At 49.2% G+C, this 17006-nt stretch overlaps 2 protein-coding genes across 3 annotated transcripts; both read right to left on the bottom strand.

Moving 5' to 3' along the window:
• Nucleotides 1–7967: 7967 nt before the first annotated feature.
• LOC148220775 (protein MRP-126-like) lies at nt 7968–12083 on the bottom strand. The gene is made up of 3 exons (XM_088154710.1): nt 11947–12083; nt 10445–10603; nt 7968–8743 (listed from the first exon to the last, which is right to left on the bottom strand). The coding sequence occupies exons 1-3, from the start codon at nt 11953–11955 to the stop codon at nt 8564–8566; spliced, it is 348 nt and encodes a 115-aa protein (XP_088010836.1). The 5' UTR covers nt 11956–12083; the 3' UTR covers nt 7968–8563.
• Nucleotides 12084–13544: 1461 nt separating this feature from the next.
• LOC106862346 (protein S100-A7A-like) lies at nt 13545–15857 on the bottom strand. Of its 2 annotated transcripts, XM_088154709.1 has the most exons (4): nt 15613–15857; nt 15388–15499; nt 14372–14582; nt 13545–13884 (listed from the first exon to the last, which is right to left on the bottom strand). In XM_088154709.1, the coding sequence occupies exons 3-4, from the start codon at nt 14561–14563 to the stop codon at nt 13720–13722; spliced, it is 357 nt and encodes a 118-aa protein (XP_088010835.1). In that variant the 5' UTR covers nt 14564–14582; nt 15388–15499; nt 15613–15857; the 3' UTR covers nt 13545–13719. The 2 variants fall into 2 exon arrangements, with proteins under 2 accessions (XP_088010835.1, XP_088010834.1); XM_088154708.1 differs by having other exon boundaries at nt 15388–15857.
• Between the last annotated feature and the right edge of the window lie 1149 nt (nt 15858–17006).

Genomic DNA, 17006 nt, shown 5'->3' with positions numbered 1-17006 from the left:
GCGTGGCACAGGAAACTGATAAAAACGGGGAGATTTTATCGGCTGAGTCAGGGAGGTGTCACCAGGATTGGGCGCTGGATGGACAGAGATTTCCGGTGGAAAAAAAAAAAATAAAAAAATAAGGAGCGACAGCTCCATAAAGGATCTCCCATACCGGGATCCTCATTCCCTGCTCACGCTCAGGGAGCTCAGGTGGATTTTCCTCCTTGGGGGGAATCAGTGCCCAGGAGCTGGGGCCGGGATGTTCGCGGGGTTTGGGGCGCAGGGAGGGAGGTCAGGACCCCCTGATCCCTGCAAGGATCCTGCGGGGATGGGTTTGGGATGGGGCAGGCACAGGGACCCAGCCGTGGGGACAGTGGTGGCACTGGGATCGTGTGGGGTTGTGCCCACAGGTGACCAGCACAGGACAAGGAGCAGCTCCGGGGATGTCCCTGATGATCAGGGACACTCAGACTCATCCAGGCACAGCCAGATGCACTCAGATATCACATACCGCTCTTATAATGTGTTATTTTTAAAAAATAAAAATTAAATTTAAACAAAATAAAAATAAAGAATAAAATGGAAATTAAAATTAAAAATAGAGAAGAAAGTTAAAAGTAAATTTTAAATTCAAAATAAAAATAAAAATTAAAAAATAAACATTTTAAAATTAAAATAAAAAATTTAAATGAAAATTAAAATTGAAATCAAAATTAAAACAAAAAATAAAAATTAAAATTTAAAAAATTAAAATTAAAATTAGGAAAATAAAAATGAAAATGAAAATAAAAATTTTTTAAAAGGAATAAAAATACAATTGTTCTTAAAAAAAAAAAGAAGCTCGATTACTTCTCCCTTGAGCCATTGCTCTGAGCTCGATTCCTCATTACTAAATCCATTGCTCTGAGATCGATTGCTCATGCCTGTCGATCGATTAGATCGGTAATCGATTGCTAATGCCTGCCGATCGATTAGATCGGCGATCGATTGCCAATGCCTGCCGATCGATTAGCTCGGCGATCGATTGCTCATGCCTGCCGATCGATTAGATCGGCGATCGATTGCTCATGCCTGCCGATCGATTAGATCGGCGATCGATTGCTAATGCCTGTCGATCGATTAGATCGGCGATCGATTGCTCATGCCTGCCGATCGATTAGATCGGCGATCGATTGCTCATGCCTGCCGATCGATTCGATCGGCGATCGATTGCTCATGCCTGCCGATCGATTAGCTCGGCGATCGATTGCTAATGCCTGTCGATCGATTAGATCGGCGATCGATTGCTCATGCCTGTCGATCGATTAGATCGGCGATCGATTGCTCATGCCTGCCGATCGATTAGCTCGGCGATCGATTGCTAATGCCTGTCGATCGATTAGCTCGGCGATCGATTGCTAATGCCTGCCGATCGATTCGATCGGCGATCGATTGCTCATGCCTGCCGATCGATTATATCGGTAATCGATTGATAATGCCTGCCGATCGATTAGATCGGCGATCGATTGCTAATGCCTGCCGATCGATTAGATCGGCGATCGATTGCTCATGCCTGCCGATCGATTAGATCGGTAATCGATTGCTCATGCCTGCCGATCGATTAGATCGGCGATCGATTGATCGCGACTGCCGATCGATTAGCTCGGCGATCGATTGCTCATGCCTGCCGATCGATTCGATCGGCGATCGATTGCTCATGCCTGCCGATCGATTAGATCGGCGATCGATTGCTCATGCCTGCCGATCGATTAGATCGGCAATCGATTGCTCATGCCTGCCGATCGATGATCGAATGCTAATGTCTTGATCGATTGCTCTCGGTTTGAGTCTTCCTGCCTTAATCCGTTGCTCAGCACTCGACTGCTCCTGATTGATCGCTCCTGATTGATCAATCACTCTGTGATCGATTGTTCCCCGGGCACCCCCGGGCACCCCCCTGTGCTCGATTGCTCCTGCCTTGATCCATCGCTCTGCACTGGGGGATCGATCATGGGAGATCATTGATTGGGGGATCATTGATTGGGGGATCATTGATTGGGGATCAATCCTGGGGATCATTGATTGGGGATCATTGATTAGGGATCATTGATTGGGGATCATTGATTGGGGATCAATCCTGGGGATCATTGATTGGGGATCAATCCTAGGGAATCATTGATTGGGGATCATCGATTGGGGATCACTGATTGGGGATCATCGATTGGGGATCATTGATTAGGGATCATTGATTGGGGATCAATCCCTGTGGGATCAATCCTGGGGATCATTGATTGGGGATCATCGATTGGGGATCATTGATTGGGGATCAATCCTAGGGAATCATTGATTGGGGATCATCGATTGGGGATCATTGATTGGGGATCAATGATTGGGGATCATTGATTGGGGGATCATTGATTGGGGATCAGTCCTGGGGGATCAATGATTGGGGATCATTGATTGGGGATCATCGATTGGGGGATCATTGATTGGGGATCATCGATTGGGGATCATTGACTGAGGATCATTGATTGGGGATCATTGATTAGGGATCATTGATTGGGGGATCATTGATTGGGGATCATCGATTGGGGATCATTGATTAGGGGATCATTGATTAGGGATCATTGATTGGGGGATCATCGATTGGGGATCAGTCCTGGGGGATCATTGATTGGGGATCATTGATTGGGGATCATCGATTGGGGATCATTGATTAGGGATCATTGATTGGGGGATCATTGATTGGGGATCAATCCTGGGGATCATTGATTGGGGATCATCGATTGGGGATCATTGATTAGGGATCATTGATTGGGGGATCATTGATTGGGGATCAGTCCTGGGGGATCATTGATTGGGGATCATTGATTGGGGATCAATCCTGGGGATCATTGATTGGGGATCATTGATTAGGGATCATTGATTGGGGATCATTGATTGGGGATCAATCCTGGGGATCATTGATTGGGGATCATTGATTAGGGATCATCGATTGGGGATCATTGATTGGGGATCAATCCTGGGGATCATTGATTGGGGATCAATCCCTGTGGGATCAATCCTGCGTGATCATCCCTATGGGATTATCCCTGTGGGAGGCTCCCAAAATCCAGGCAGGCACGGGGCTGGATATTTTTTATTGCGTTTTTATGGCGTTACAACCCAAAAAAATAAAAAAAAAAAAAAAAAAAGGGAAAAACAAGCCAGGGAAAAACGCCTTTGGGATATTTACAGTGCAAAAACATCTCCGTGAAACCCCAAAAAAAAAAAAAAAACCCGTGGGGATTTTGCTGTTGACTCCAAATGATCTCCCAGCAATGAAAATTTCCATTTTCTCCTCTCTGGGTTCATTATTTCTGTACAGGCTGAGTCGAGTTAATTACCCTGCTCATCTCTATTAATCAGGGATTTTTTTTATTATTTTTTTTTCCCTGTCAATAATCGCGGTGAAGGGGTAGAGATTTCCTTACTTTTTATGAGGAAAAAAAAATAAAATTAAATTAAAATCTGCCCCCCAACCACACCCCCTTCCACCCCAAACCTTTAAAGCTGCTTTTTTTTTAAAGGAGACAGCGCTGGAGCATCGAGAGCGAATTTTTTGGGGGGATATTTTTGCCTCATGGAGGTAAATTGGTGGAATTGGGAAGGGTCTTGGCTTCTCCCAGGATGTGCCGGGAGCAGGGAGAGGCTGGAAGGAGATCCCACCACGGAGCAATCCCGGGATCCTGCGGGAAGGGAGAGGAAAACCCACGGGGGGCTCGACCACGGGCACCCAAAAAAAAAAACCAAAAACCACCTCAAAAAACAAGGTAAAACCCTAAAAAACACGGCAAAACCCTAAAAACCACGGCAAAACCCCAAAAACCACCGCAAAACCCCAAAACCACCCTAAAAAACACCCCAAAATCCCCAAAACCACCGCAAAACCCCCCAAAGCCATCCCAAACCCCCAAAACCACCCCAAAAACCACCCCAAAACCCCCCAAATCACCCCAAAACCTCCCAAACCACCCCAAAAGCACCAAAATCATCCCAAAACCCCCCAAAAAACCACCCCAAAATCCCCAAAACCTGGCAGGATTCTCTCCCCCTCCCTCTTCTTCGCACTGATTGCTGCCCCAATTACCGCGCAGAGTTAATTAGAGCTGATTAAACTCCCTGTGACACCAATCCCGGGGACCGCTCTGTCCCCACCCAGGGAGGGGTCCCGGAGTTCTGGGGGGTCTCTTACCTGTCCAGGTGAGAGCCCTCAGTACACGCAGCGCTTGGCGGGACCCCTCTCCTGGTTCATGGGTTCCGTGTCGGGCTCCGAGCCCCGGGGGATGGATCGGTACCGGCAGCTCGGGGACCTCTGAGGGGGGACACGACCCCATCAGACCCTCCCGAATTGGGTTGGGGGGGGGGGAAAAATCCGGGACCACCCCCCCGAGAATTCCTAAATTCCAGTTGTGCAGAGCTTTTCCTGCTCCTGCAGGAAAAGGGGGCGCAGCAGCACCGGGGAGGGGGGCAAGGGAGATTTGGGGGGATAAAAACGGGAGGGTGAGGAGACCCCAGCCCAGGTTCCCTCCAGAACCTTTCCCAGCCTCATTTTCCCCCCCCCCCTCCAGCCCCTTGGGGTTACCTTGACAGGAGCGAATTCCTGCTGGATCAGCTTCTTGAACTCGCTCCTGCTGAAGGGCTCCGCTTTCCTGCCCTTCCTGGCGCTGCCCTGGGGGCTCTGCAGCAGGTCCGTGATGGCTTTGATGAGTTTGGACATGGCTGCAGTCCCGGGGAGGAGCAGAACCTGAGGAAAAGGCAGGAAAATCCCCTTCCAATAATCCCGAAAATCCCATTCCAATAATCCTAAACATCACAGAGCCATAGTCAGGAAAATCGCCTTCCAATAATCCTAAACATCCCCTTCCAATATTCCCGAAAATCCCATTCCAGTAATCCCAAACATCACAAAGCCACAGTCAGGAAAATCTTCCAATGATCCCAAACATCCCCTTCCAATGATCCCAAAAATCTCCTTCCAATGATCCCAAAAATCTCCTTCCAATGATCCCGAAAATCCCATTCCAGTGATCCCAAACATCCCGCTCAGCCTCCCCAAATTTTATTTCACCAGAGGTAAAAAGAAGTTTTCCTTTCCCGGCTTCTCTGAGGACTTTCACCTTTTTTTCCCCTTCATTTCTCCACTTTTCCCTGGTTAAATTAAAGGGGAGCTGTTCCCTGGAACCTTCCAGGCGCTTTTGGGGTAAATGAATCAACTCCTGCCTGGGAGCTGATCTAGACCTGAGCCCTGCCGGGTAAAACCAGTTCTAAACCAACCCCCCCACACCTTCCCAAACACAAAACTGATTTCAAACCCCCCAAAAAAAGAAACGGTGGAGCCTCACCTGCAGGAGCCGGGGCCGGGTTGGGAATGGTGGGAGCAGCTCCTGGCAGCTCCCGGGAGTGGGAGGAGGAGAAGATTCCTTCCGGTCAGTCCTGTTCTCTTCCCACGGAGCTCCCAGGATGTTTACAGCACACCTGCACAGGTGTATGTAGGTCAGGTACACAGGGTTCTGCACGGCCGTGGATCCCCAAAAAAAAAAAAAGGCACCCAGAGGTTCCATTCCTACGTCAAACTCTGCGTTTAACATCCCCTAAATGGGATTTTTTTTTTAACATCCCCTAAATGTTTGTTGTTGTTTTTTTTTTGACATCCCCTAAATGTTTGGGTTTTTGTTTGTTTTTTTTTTTTTTTTCTCTACAGCCCAAGGGGTTTGTGAGTTCATGGGCAAAGTTTAGAAAGTGTCACAGATCAGAAAAGTTCCTGCAGGAAAAGGGGGTTAAATCTTTATATTTTTTTTTAGGCTGTCCCAAATGTCACTGAGCTGCCTCTGGGCCTAGACTGGACCCACCTAGACCCAGCTCAGGTGAGAGAGGAGCAGGAGCTGAGCTGGCAGGGCAGGGGTGGCACGGTGGGGACACCCAGGTGACACCCAGGTGACCGTGGGGTGATGATGTCCCTGCCGTGGGGGAGCCACTCCTTGATCATCCCGATGGGATTGGGACTGGGATCAGGGATGGAGAAGGTCAGGGCTTGGGGTTAGGATGGGATCTGACCCCAAAGGAGCCATGGCTGGGATCAGGATGGGATCTGACCCCAAAGGAGCCATGGCTGGGATCAGGATGGGATCTGACCCCAAAGGAGCCATGGACAGGATCAGGATGGGATCTGACCCCAATGGTGCCATGGTTGGGATCAGGATGGGATCCAATGGGGCCATGGCTGGGATCAGGATGGGATCCAATCTCCATGGAATCATGGACAGGATCAGGATGGGATCCAATGGGGCCATGGACAGGATCAGGATGGGATCCGACCCTAAAGGAGCCATGGTTGGGATCAGGATGGGATCCAGTCTCCATGGGGCCATGGCCAGGCTCCGATCCTGTCCCTGCAGGTCCCTGCAGGCTCTGCCGGTGTCGCCGTCTCGGCGGTGTCACATCCCAGCAGGTGGCACCAGGAGCCCGGCCCGGCTCCCAATCCAGGAGGGTTTTGAGGCTGGAAAATCCCTCCAGGGGTTTGGGGTGAGAGGATCCCTGGGGATTTGGGATAGGATTAAAGGATCCCTGCGGGTTTGGGGTGAGAGGATCCCTGGGGATTTGGGATAGGATTAAAGGATCCCTGTGGATTTGGGATAGGATTAAAGGATCCCTGTGGGTTTGGATGTGGGGGCTCCTCCTGCTCCAGAGACCCCAAAACTGCCGGTGGGATGTAGCTCATTATTTTGTGGGTCCTTTATTTTTAGGGCTCCCGGTTTTGGGGCTCCCAGTTTTGGGGCTCCTTTATTTTTCGGGCTCCCTGGTTTTAGGGTTCCCGGATTTTGTGGCTCCCGGTTTCAGAGTTCCTGGTTTGGGGGCTCCCTGATTTTGTGGCTCCCAGTTTTAGGGCTTCTGGATTTGGGGCTCCCTGGTTTCAGGGCTCCCGCTTTTAGGGTTCCTGGTTTTAGGATTCCTGGTTTTGGGGTTCCCTGATTTTAGGGCTCCTGGATTTGGGGCTCCCGGTTTTAGGGTTCCTGGTTTTAGGATTCCTGGTTTTGGGGTTCCCTGATTTTGGGGCTCGCGGTTTTAGGGCTCCTGGTTTTAGGGCTCCTGGATTTGGGGCTCCCTGATTTTGGGGCTCCCTGGTTTTAGGATTCCTGATTTTAGGGCTCCCCGGTTTTAGGGTTCCCGGTTTGGGGGCTGAGGAGACGCCGCTCCTGCAGCACATTTAACCTGGTCAGGACGAATTCGACATTTTGGGGTGTCAAAACCCAAAAAAAAAAAAAAAAACACCCCAAAGGAAGCTGAAGCAACCCCGGGGGTGAAGCAAACCCGGGGATCTCTTGTGTCATTTTTGGGGGTCTTGCTTCAGCCCGGCTGCTTTGGGGAAGCTTCTGGAAAGTTCCTTCCCGGAGCTGAGCGATTTCAGGGCTCCGAGTCACCCTTGGGAAATCGCCCCCGCTCCTTTTCCTGTCCCGACAGGGGTTTGGAAATCAGGAGTTGCTCCATCGATGTTTCCAGATAATTTTTTTTTTGTTTTTTTTCGCCTCTGGGAAGCAGATATTGATTAATAAATGAATATTTTTAGGCGCAAATTTGGGGTGTTCCGAGTGAGGAATTGGGGTTGTTTCTTGTTCTCCTCACAAAGCACAAAATTTAACGAGTCCACCCTCAAACGTGGAGCCAAAATGACCTAAAAAGGGTAGAAAAAAAAAACTAAAAAGGGAAAAAAAAAAACTAAAAAGTGTAAAAAAAAATCTACAAGGGGGGGGAAGCCTAAAAAGGGCAAAAAAAAATATTAAAAAGGGGGTGGGGGGAAAAGCCTAAGAAGGGCCAAAAAAACCCTAAAAAGGGCAAAAAAAAAACCTAAAAAGTGTTTTCCTCAATAAATTACAAATCACCCCTGCCCATCCTTCCCTCCCAGCTCCTGCCCAGCAGCTCAGCTCAGCCTTAGGAAAACCGGGAAGAATTTCCAGGCCAAAACTTGCGAGTTTTTTATTTTTTTTTTTTTTATTTTTTTTTCCCACCACTCGGAAATGCAGAAAATCCTTTCAGATTTTTCCAACCCCAACCCGCGGAGCTCACGCCAAGATTGGATTCACCTGGCTGCAGGTGAGGAAAGAGCAGAGAGGCAAAGGTGAGCTTCGGAAAAAAAAAAAAAAAATCTTTATTCGGCAGCGGAGAGGGAGGGAGGTGGGCGGGGGTTGAATTTTGATTTTTTGGGGGGTGTTTTTTGGGGTTTTTTTTGTTTGTTTTTTGGGGGGGATTTTTTTGGTTTTTTGGGGGGGGTTGATTTTTGGGGTTTGTTTTGTTTTGGGGTTTTATTTTTTGTTTTGGGGGGTTTTTGTTGTTGGTTTTTGGGGGGTTTTTTGGGTTTTGGGGGGGAATTTTTTTGGTTTTTTGGGGGGATTTTTTTTTGGTGGGGAGATTTTTTGTTTTTTGGGAGGGATTTTTTTGGTTTTGGGGTTTTTTTTTTATTTTTTGGGGGAGGGATTTTTTGTATTTGGGGGGGAGAGATTTTTTATTTTTTGGGGGAGGGATTTTTTTGGGAATTTTTTTTTTTTGGGTGGGGGGTTGTGCTGCCTCAATGCTGATGCTGATGCTGATGCTGATGCTGATGCTCCTCCACCTCGTGCAGGTGCTCGTGGGTGGCGCAGGTGACGCGCGTCACCAGCAGCATCATCTCCCCAAAGCTGAGCTGCTCGTCCTTGTTGACATCCAGGTCCTTCATGATCTGCTCGATGGTGGCTTTGTTCTTCACGTGCTGCCGGGGACAACGGGACAGGGTGAGGGCGGAGTTCTCGCAAAATTCAAAAATTCCCGCACAAAAAAATTTAAAAAAAAAATTATTTTTTTTTTGCTTGGGGTTTGGGGATGTGGGATGTAAATTGAAATAAAAATGAAAAAAAAATGAAAAATAAATGGAAATATGAATGTAAATGTAAATGTAAAAATAAATTTAAATGTAAAAATAAATGTAAATATAAATGTAAATATAAATATAAATGTAAATGTAAAAATAAAAATAAATTTAAATGTAAATATAAATGTAAATGTAAATATAAATGTAAATGTAAAAATAAAAATAAATGTAAATGTAAATATAAATGTAAATGTAAAAATAAATGTAAATGTAAAAATAAAGATAAATTTAAATGGAAATAGAAATAGAAATAGTAATGTAAATAGAAATATAAATAGAAATAGTAATGTAAATGTAAATATAAATGTAAATGTAAATATAAATGTAAATGTAAGTATAAATGTAAATGTAAATGTAAATGCAAATGTAAATATAATAATAAATTGAAATAAACATTTAAAGTGAAAAGAAAAAGAAGTAAAAATTAAAATGAAGATAAAAGGAACAATAAAAATATCAAAATAAAAATTTTTAAAAGGAGCTCTTTTTTTGGCTTCAGGGAAGCAAGTTCAAATGAAAACCAACAAAACAACAACAAACAAAAAAAAATTAAAAAAATTAAAATAACATAAAATAAAAAACCACAAGGGGCTTTAGGGAAGCGAGTTCCTAAAGAATTTTTTCCAAGAGGGGCTTTGGGCTCTGCTCCTGCTGTGGTTTCCAGGGAAAAGGAGATTTCGGGAACCACGATCCTGATTTGTGCAGAGAAGGGGCTGCGGGGTCACCCTGTGAGCTTTGGGGGCTCCTTCATGGAGAAGGTTTTGGGGTGGTTGGGGACACCCAGGGGACACCCAGGGGACACCCAGGGGACACCCAGGGGACACCCAGGGGACACTCAGGGACATCCTGGGACACCGAGGGACACCCAGGAATATCCTGGGGACATCGAGGGGACACCGAGGGACATCCTGAGGACACCCAGGGACACTCAGGGGATACTCAGGGACACCCAGGGAACACCCAAAGACACCCAGGGACATCCAGAGACACCCAGGAATATCCTGGGGAGAGCGAGGGGACACCCAGGGACACCCAGGGGGCACTCAGGGAACACCCATGGAACACCCAGGGACATTCAGAGACACCCAAGGACACCCAGGGACACCCAGGGGACACTCAGGGGATACTCAGGGATACCCAGGGGACATCCAGGGACATCCAGAGACATGCAGGGGACACCCAGGAATATCCTGGGGACAGCGAGGGGACACCCAGGGGACACCCAGGGACACCCGGAGACATTCTGGGGACATCCTGGGACACCGAGGGACACCTATGGAACACCCAGGAACACCCAGGGGACACCCAAAGACACCCATAGAACACCCAGGGACATCCAGGGACACCCAGGGGACACTCAGGGACACCCAGGGGACACCCAAAGACACCCATGGAACACCCAGGGACATCCAGGGGACACCCAGGGGACACTCAGGGACATCCAGGTGACACTCAGGGACACCCAGGGACACCCAAGGGACACTCAGGTGACACCCAGGGACACCCAGGTGACACCCAGGGGACCCTGGGGTCCCTCCTCACCCTCAGGTAATTGGCCAGCTGCTTCTCGATGAGCAGCTTGAGCTCCTTCCTGCTCAGCGTGTCCCTGTCCCCTTCCCGCCGGGAGTACTGGTGGAACACATCGATGATGGTGTCCATGGCCTTCTCCAGCTCCGACAGCGGCTCCTGGCTCTGCTGGGCCTGGGAAAAAACGGGATTAAATATCCCGGGAAATCCGGGATGGGCACAGCGGGGCTGGGATCGTGAGCGTCGATAAAAGATTTCGTGTTAATCACGAAAACGTCGGGGTTTGTATAAAACCAGAATATTCAGCTCTGAATTAAGCATGGGCACTAAATAAAGGAAATTATATGATAAAATAATTCTTAATTTAAAATCACATTGTTATGTTGTATTATGTTACATTATATTATGTTTTCCAAATAAATTGTATCGGCTACCAGCTTGCAAAATCGGATTTTCTAATAACCCTTCCTGCCTTTGTCTGATCAATGATTTTCCAATAACCCTTCCTGCCTTTGTCTGATCAATGATTTTCCAATATCCGTTCCCGCCTTTGTGTGATCGATGCTGCCAATCCCAAAAACCAAACTCCTAAACCTTCTCTGCAAGCACCAGACTCCCAAACCTGTGACTGATTATCGCCCAAAATTTTTGTGAATTTGTGTAAGGATATTTATTCAACCACCACTGCTTATGACAACCAAAAAAACAAAAAAAAAAAAAAAAAACAAAAAAACAAAAAACCAAAAATTATTGATTACAACGAGAAACCACAATATAAGAAAAGGCTTCAAACCCAGGTTGGGTGGAGCGTGGAGTTGCCCAGCTTGCTTTTTCTATATCAAATAAAGAAATCTCAATTTTGCTGAATATCGAGACTTCTGTCTCTCATTTATTCCAGGATTTTCCAGGCTCTGAGCTGTGAGCGAGAGGTGCTTTGTGCCCCAGACTGAGCCTTGCTAAGCCTGGCTTTGCTGAGAAACCAAGCACAGTGGGTGACAACACCCCAAAAACCCCCAAAATCCCCTCAAAACCCCAAAAACTCTCTGTAGGGACACTGAGGAGGTGACAACACCCCTAAAACCCTTTTTGGGGACACAAAACAGGTGATAACACCCCAAAAAACACAAAAATACTTTTAGGGAACACAGAGCAGTGACAACACCCCAAAAACCCTCAGTGGGGCACAGAGCAGGTGATAACACCCCAAAAACCCCCAAAAAACCCTTTTAGGGGACACAAACCAGGTGATAGCACCCCAAAAACCACAAAAATACTTTTAAGGAACACAGAGCAGGTGACAACACCCCAAAAAACCCTTTTAGGGGACACAAAACAGGTGACAACACCCCAAAAAACCCTTTTTGGGGACGAGAGGTGACATCCAGGAGCCTCTGTGGTGTCGCCATCTCCTCCAGGACGGGTGTGGGGTTCAGGAGCGGCTCCCCGGGGATCCTCCCGGCCCCGATGTCCTGGAAAAGACCCCAAAAATCTCCCCAAAAACCCCACCCCGGACTTGCCTTGCTCATGGTGGCGATGTCCCCCGGGTGGGCACGGGTGGCACCGGTGCCACCGCGGTGTCCTCTTATAGCCCAGCCCTTGTGAAATGTCCCCGTCCTGTCCCCCGAGGTTGCTCAAGGCTCCGGGAAGTTCCCCCCTCCTCACCCCAAAAAAAAAAAAAAAAAAAGGGATCTGTGGCTTTTCCCGCAAGTTTGGGGTGTCACAGGTGGGGGTGGCTTTGTCCTCTGTCCCCTCCCCCAGCTCTCATTAAATTCCGCTTTCTTTTGGGATTTTTCCCAAATCCCCCAAATTTCCAGCTCCTTCCCAGGGCTGGTTCCCTGTGCCCGGGGGGTGAAAACACCCAGAGCCTGCCCAGCTCCACCGAGCCCCGAAATGTCCCCAAAATATCCCTGAAATGTCCCCAAAATGTCCCCTAGCAGGTGGCTGGAAGTGCTGCTGAACTTTCTGTCATTTTTAATAAAATGTAATAAACAACCAAGCCCGGACACAAAAAAATCCGTTTGCTCTGAGCAAAAGCAGAAGAGAACGAGACAAACCAAAAAATGACATGGTGCAAGAATTTCTATTTCTATTCTATTTTTATTTCTATTTTAATTCTATTTCATTTTTATTTCTATTTTAATTCTATTTCTATTTTTTTATTATTTTTTATTTCTGTCCTCGCTTTGCATGTGTTTTTTTTGTGTGTGTGTGTTGTTTTTCCTCGGTGTGGCAGAGGCTCAGGTGTGGCTGGAAGGTGCATTTTTATTTTTATTTCTTTTTATTTATTTTTATTTCCAGGGCTCTATCCTCCCTTTGTGGTTTGTTTTGTTTTGTTTTCTTGTTTTGTTCCTCGTTTGTTTTTTGTCTCTCAGCATGGCAGAGGCTCAGGTGTGCAGAGCCCAGGTGTGGCTGAAAGTTCCTTTATTTTTTAATTTTTTTTTTTATTATTTTTTTTATTTCCAGGGCTTCATCCTCCCTTTGTATTTTTTGGTTTTTTTTTTTCCATTGTTGTTTCTTATTTTGTTCCTTGTTTGTTTTTCGGCTCTCGGGGCGTGCCAGAGGCTCGGAGCTGCCGGGTTTGGGAGCAAAACGAGAATTTCTTCTGTTTCCTCACGACAGTGCTGACTCAGCACGCCGCTTTAGGCTTGGCTTAACCTGCCCGGCTTAGGCTGGGCTCGGACAGCGAGGGGAGCCCAAAACAAAAGCGGGTCTGGGTGACCGGGGGAGGGGATGGACACTGCCCTGAGTGACCAAATCCACAGGCTGGACTCGACCCTGCAGGGGATTCCTGAGTGAAATGATCCCAAAATTCTGTGCCCCAGCTCCCATGTCACAGCTGGAGGGGGTTCTGGAACATCTGGAGATGGCAGGGACATTTCACATCTGGAACATTTCACAACAAGGGTTGGGGGGGAAGGTTCTGGAACCTCTGGAACGTTTCACAACGCGGGTGTCCGGGAACGTTGCAGAATTTTGGTGCAATCTCAGGAAGTGCCCCCAAAAACCTTAAAAAAAAAAAAAAAAAAAAAAAAAAAAACTCTAAAAACCCTCAATTTCCAACAGCCCCGCTCTGACCCCGCCTCCCACCGCGGGGATGGACGAGGAGACACGAAAATCCCACAGGATTCCAAGCGATGCTTTATTGTGTCCAGGCTGTCCCAGGCAGGCGGGGATCAGCCACAGCCCCATTCCCAAAGCTGCCCCGGCCCGGTTTTGGTGTCCCCAGGCTCAGTTTTGGGGTCCCAGGTTCCGTTTTGGGGTCCCCAGGCTCCGTTTTGGGGTCCCCAGGCTCAGTCCCGGTCCGGCCCGCAGCGCTCGGAGCCGTGGCTGATGCGGTGAGCGTCGTCTGCCAGCTTGCTCAGCACGATGGTGAATTCCTCAAAGCTCAGCTCCTTGTCCTTGTTCAGGTCGGTCTCTTGGAACAATTTGTCCAAGTAGCCAGCCCGGTTCCTGTCCTAAAATTGGGGGACAACGGTTGGGGTCAAGTCCCTGCTCGGATCCACCCCCGTGGGGAAAACGGAGCTGGGTGGGTCCTGCCCAGCCCTGGGAAGGTTCTGGAAGCTGTGGGGTGTCCCAGGTTAAACCTCTCACCCTTAGTCCCAATTTAAACCCTTCACTCTTAGTCCCGGGTTAAAGCCCAGAGGGGACCGGATTTTGTCCCAAGCCCCCGTGGCTGCCCAGGGCAGGAGGAAGAGCAGGGGGTGACCCCAGGCTGGGCGTGATCAGAAATCTCTCCTGTGTCCCCCTGTCCCCTCAGGATTGTCCCCCTGTCCCCTCAGGATTGTCCCCCCTGTCCTCCATCCCTGTCCCCTCAGGATTGTCCCCTCAGGATTGTCCCCCCTGTCCCCTCAGGATTGTCCCCCTGTCCCCTCAGGATTGTCCCCTCAGGATTGTCCCCCCGTCCCCTCAGGATTGTCCCCTCGGGACTGTCCCCTCACTCACGCAGGTCCCCAGGAAGTTCGGTGCCTGTTCTGTCAGCAGGGTCCTGAAGTCTCCGATGCTGAGCAGGTCCAGCTCGCCCTGGCGGCTGCTGTACTGGTGGAAAACATCCACCACGGTCTGCAGGGCCCTCTCCAAGGTGCAATTCCCGGGGAACTGCCGGGCCCCGGGCTGGCTGCGGCTGCTGGAGGACATGGCTGAGCTCTGCAACGACCTGCAGGGACAGGGGACAAAGGGGGGCGATGTGAGAGCGGCCAAAAATCAGCGGGGGCTGCACCTGGAGCTCAACCTGGACTAAACCTGGAGCTGAATCTGGGCTGAACCTGGAGCTCAACCTGGACTAAACCTGGAGCTGAATCTGGAAAACTGAATCTGAGCTGAACATGGAACTGAATCTGAGCTGAACCTGGACTAAACCTGAGCTGAACATGGAGCTCAACCTGAGCTGAACCTGGACTAAACCTGAGCTGAACCTGGACTAAACCTGGAGCTCAACCTGGAGCTCAACCTGAGCTGAACATGGAGATCAACCTGGAAAACTGAATCTGAAGCTGAACCTGAGCTGCACCTGGAGCTGAATCTGAGCTCAACCTGGAGCTCAATCTGAGCTGCACCTGGAGCTCAATCTGAGCTGCACCTGGAGCTCAATCTGAGCTGAATCTGAGCTGCACCTGGAGCTGAACCTGGAGTCTCGTCCTGCCGGGGCTGAGCCCTCCAGCCACTCGGTGTGGAGCAGGAAATGGGGGGATTTGGGGATTTTGCTGGGTTATGGCTCCAGTTCAGCTCTGCAGCTTGTTCCTACACACCTGGGTTTTTTTTTTTCAGGTGAGGCCACTGACCGAAGGTTTAGGGCAGAGGGAACAGAATTAGTGGTGCCTGCAGCGAAGATGGCACCAAAATCCCATTAATTGGCGCTCGTTATCCAACCCCAAACAAGCTCCTGCTCTACCCCAAGGGCTGGGCTCCCAAACCACCTCTCCCTCATTTCCCCCTGCAAGGACCATCCCCGTCCTACTCACCCTGGAGTCCGAGGAGGGTTTGCAGGGGATGGATCGGTTGCTGTGACCTGGGAGGCTGCAGCACATCTTTTATACCTGTCTGAGGTCCTGTTTCATCAGAGCTGGGACACACCTGCCACAAGCATCGGCTTGAGTTCACATTTCCCGCACCTGGAAATTGCCAGGTGGGACCCTGGAGCCCCTCCCGGCCTCATTCCTGTGCTGGCAGTTCCTGGTTGCACCCACCAGGCTTTGGAAATGTTGTGCTTCTCCCCTCTGTCACCTCTGACAGGGCTCAGGGAGGGGAAAAACCCCGCGTTTGTCACACCTCGGTGTGGAGGGCAAGGCCAGGAGTTGCCAAAAACTTGGGGGAGTTTTGCAAAGTGACCAAAAAAAAAAAAAAAAAAATGTGCACATTTTCCTTCTGCAAATTGGGCTGCTTCACATGGAAACAGGGAGAGCTTTGTCCCTTGGATGAATTTTCAATGTGATTTCTGTTTTCCACAACCCCAACTGGTTGGACACCGCCCAAGACAACTCATCTGGGTTTTATAACTTGTTTTCTGTTTTCCAGAACATTTTCCATTGTTTCCCGTTTGTACCAGACCTCTGCTCTCGCTCCAGAGATTTTTCTGGAGGAAACCGAGCACAAAACCAGGAGAAAACCCAAGGTCGGGATCTTTTCTGGCTGGTGCAGGAACCACCACGGGTTTTGCAATTGTCACCTCCGTGCCACTCACATTAGGGACGAGACGAGCAGACAATGAGATGATTAAAAAATCAGACAATGGGTCTGAGGAAAAGGGAAGGACCAGCCCGAACCGGGGTGCCCATCCCTGTTTGGGGATAATCCCGAGGCCCCAGGGCATGGCAGGGATTTGGTTCCCGTATCCCTGACTCATTCATTGCTCCTTTTGTTTCCCGGACCTGCTCCTTGGTGAGTGTCATCCATCCCAGACTGGAGTGTCACCGATCCCAATTGGAGTGTCACCCATCCCAGATTGGAGTATCACCCATCCCAAACTTCCAAATCCCAAACACCCATCCCAAATTTCACCCCCGTTCCCCAGCTGCTCTTTTCCAGCTCCCACACTCAGCCTTTTTCCCAACTTTCCCACTTTTCCCGACTTTCCCATTTTTTTCCCTAAAACCCACGGGGGTCGCAGCCCAGCCCTACCAGGGCAGTGATGCCCGGGTGACCCTGGGGTGACAGAGAGGGACAAGAGCTGCTCCCCAAAGTCAGAGCTGTCCTGTGTCCCCTGTAAAACCCAAACCCAGGACAGGTTTTGGCCGATGTTGGAGTTGTTGGAGGTTTTGCCCTCACTGACGGATCCAGGAGTTTTTCCCCACTCCAGTTCCATCCCCAGGAGCCCACGGTGGCTTCAGGTGTGTCGTGGCCAGGGGGATCCCAAACCCACGGAGATTTCATTGTCTCAAACCACGAAATGTTCGATTTATTCTGCAGAGCTGCTGTTCCACCCAGCAGCTCCTGGGATGGAGCCCCAGGAGCCCCCAGAGCCCCTCGGGCTCGTTCTGGGCTCTGCCGGGGCTGCTGGGTTGGTTTGGGGGTTCCAGAATTATCCCAGACACCCCTGGGATGTGGCACCCCCAGAATGTGACACCCCTAAAATGTGACACCC

Source organism: Sturnus vulgaris, chromosome 31 (assembly GCF_052056855.1).
Source record: "Sturnus vulgaris isolate bStuVul1 chromosome 31, bStuVul1.hap1, whole genome shotgun sequence".
Classification (NCBI taxonomy): domain Eukaryota; kingdom Metazoa; phylum Chordata; class Aves; order Passeriformes; family Sturnidae; genus Sturnus; species Sturnus vulgaris.
This window is presented reverse-complemented; position numbering and strand designations above follow the sequence as displayed.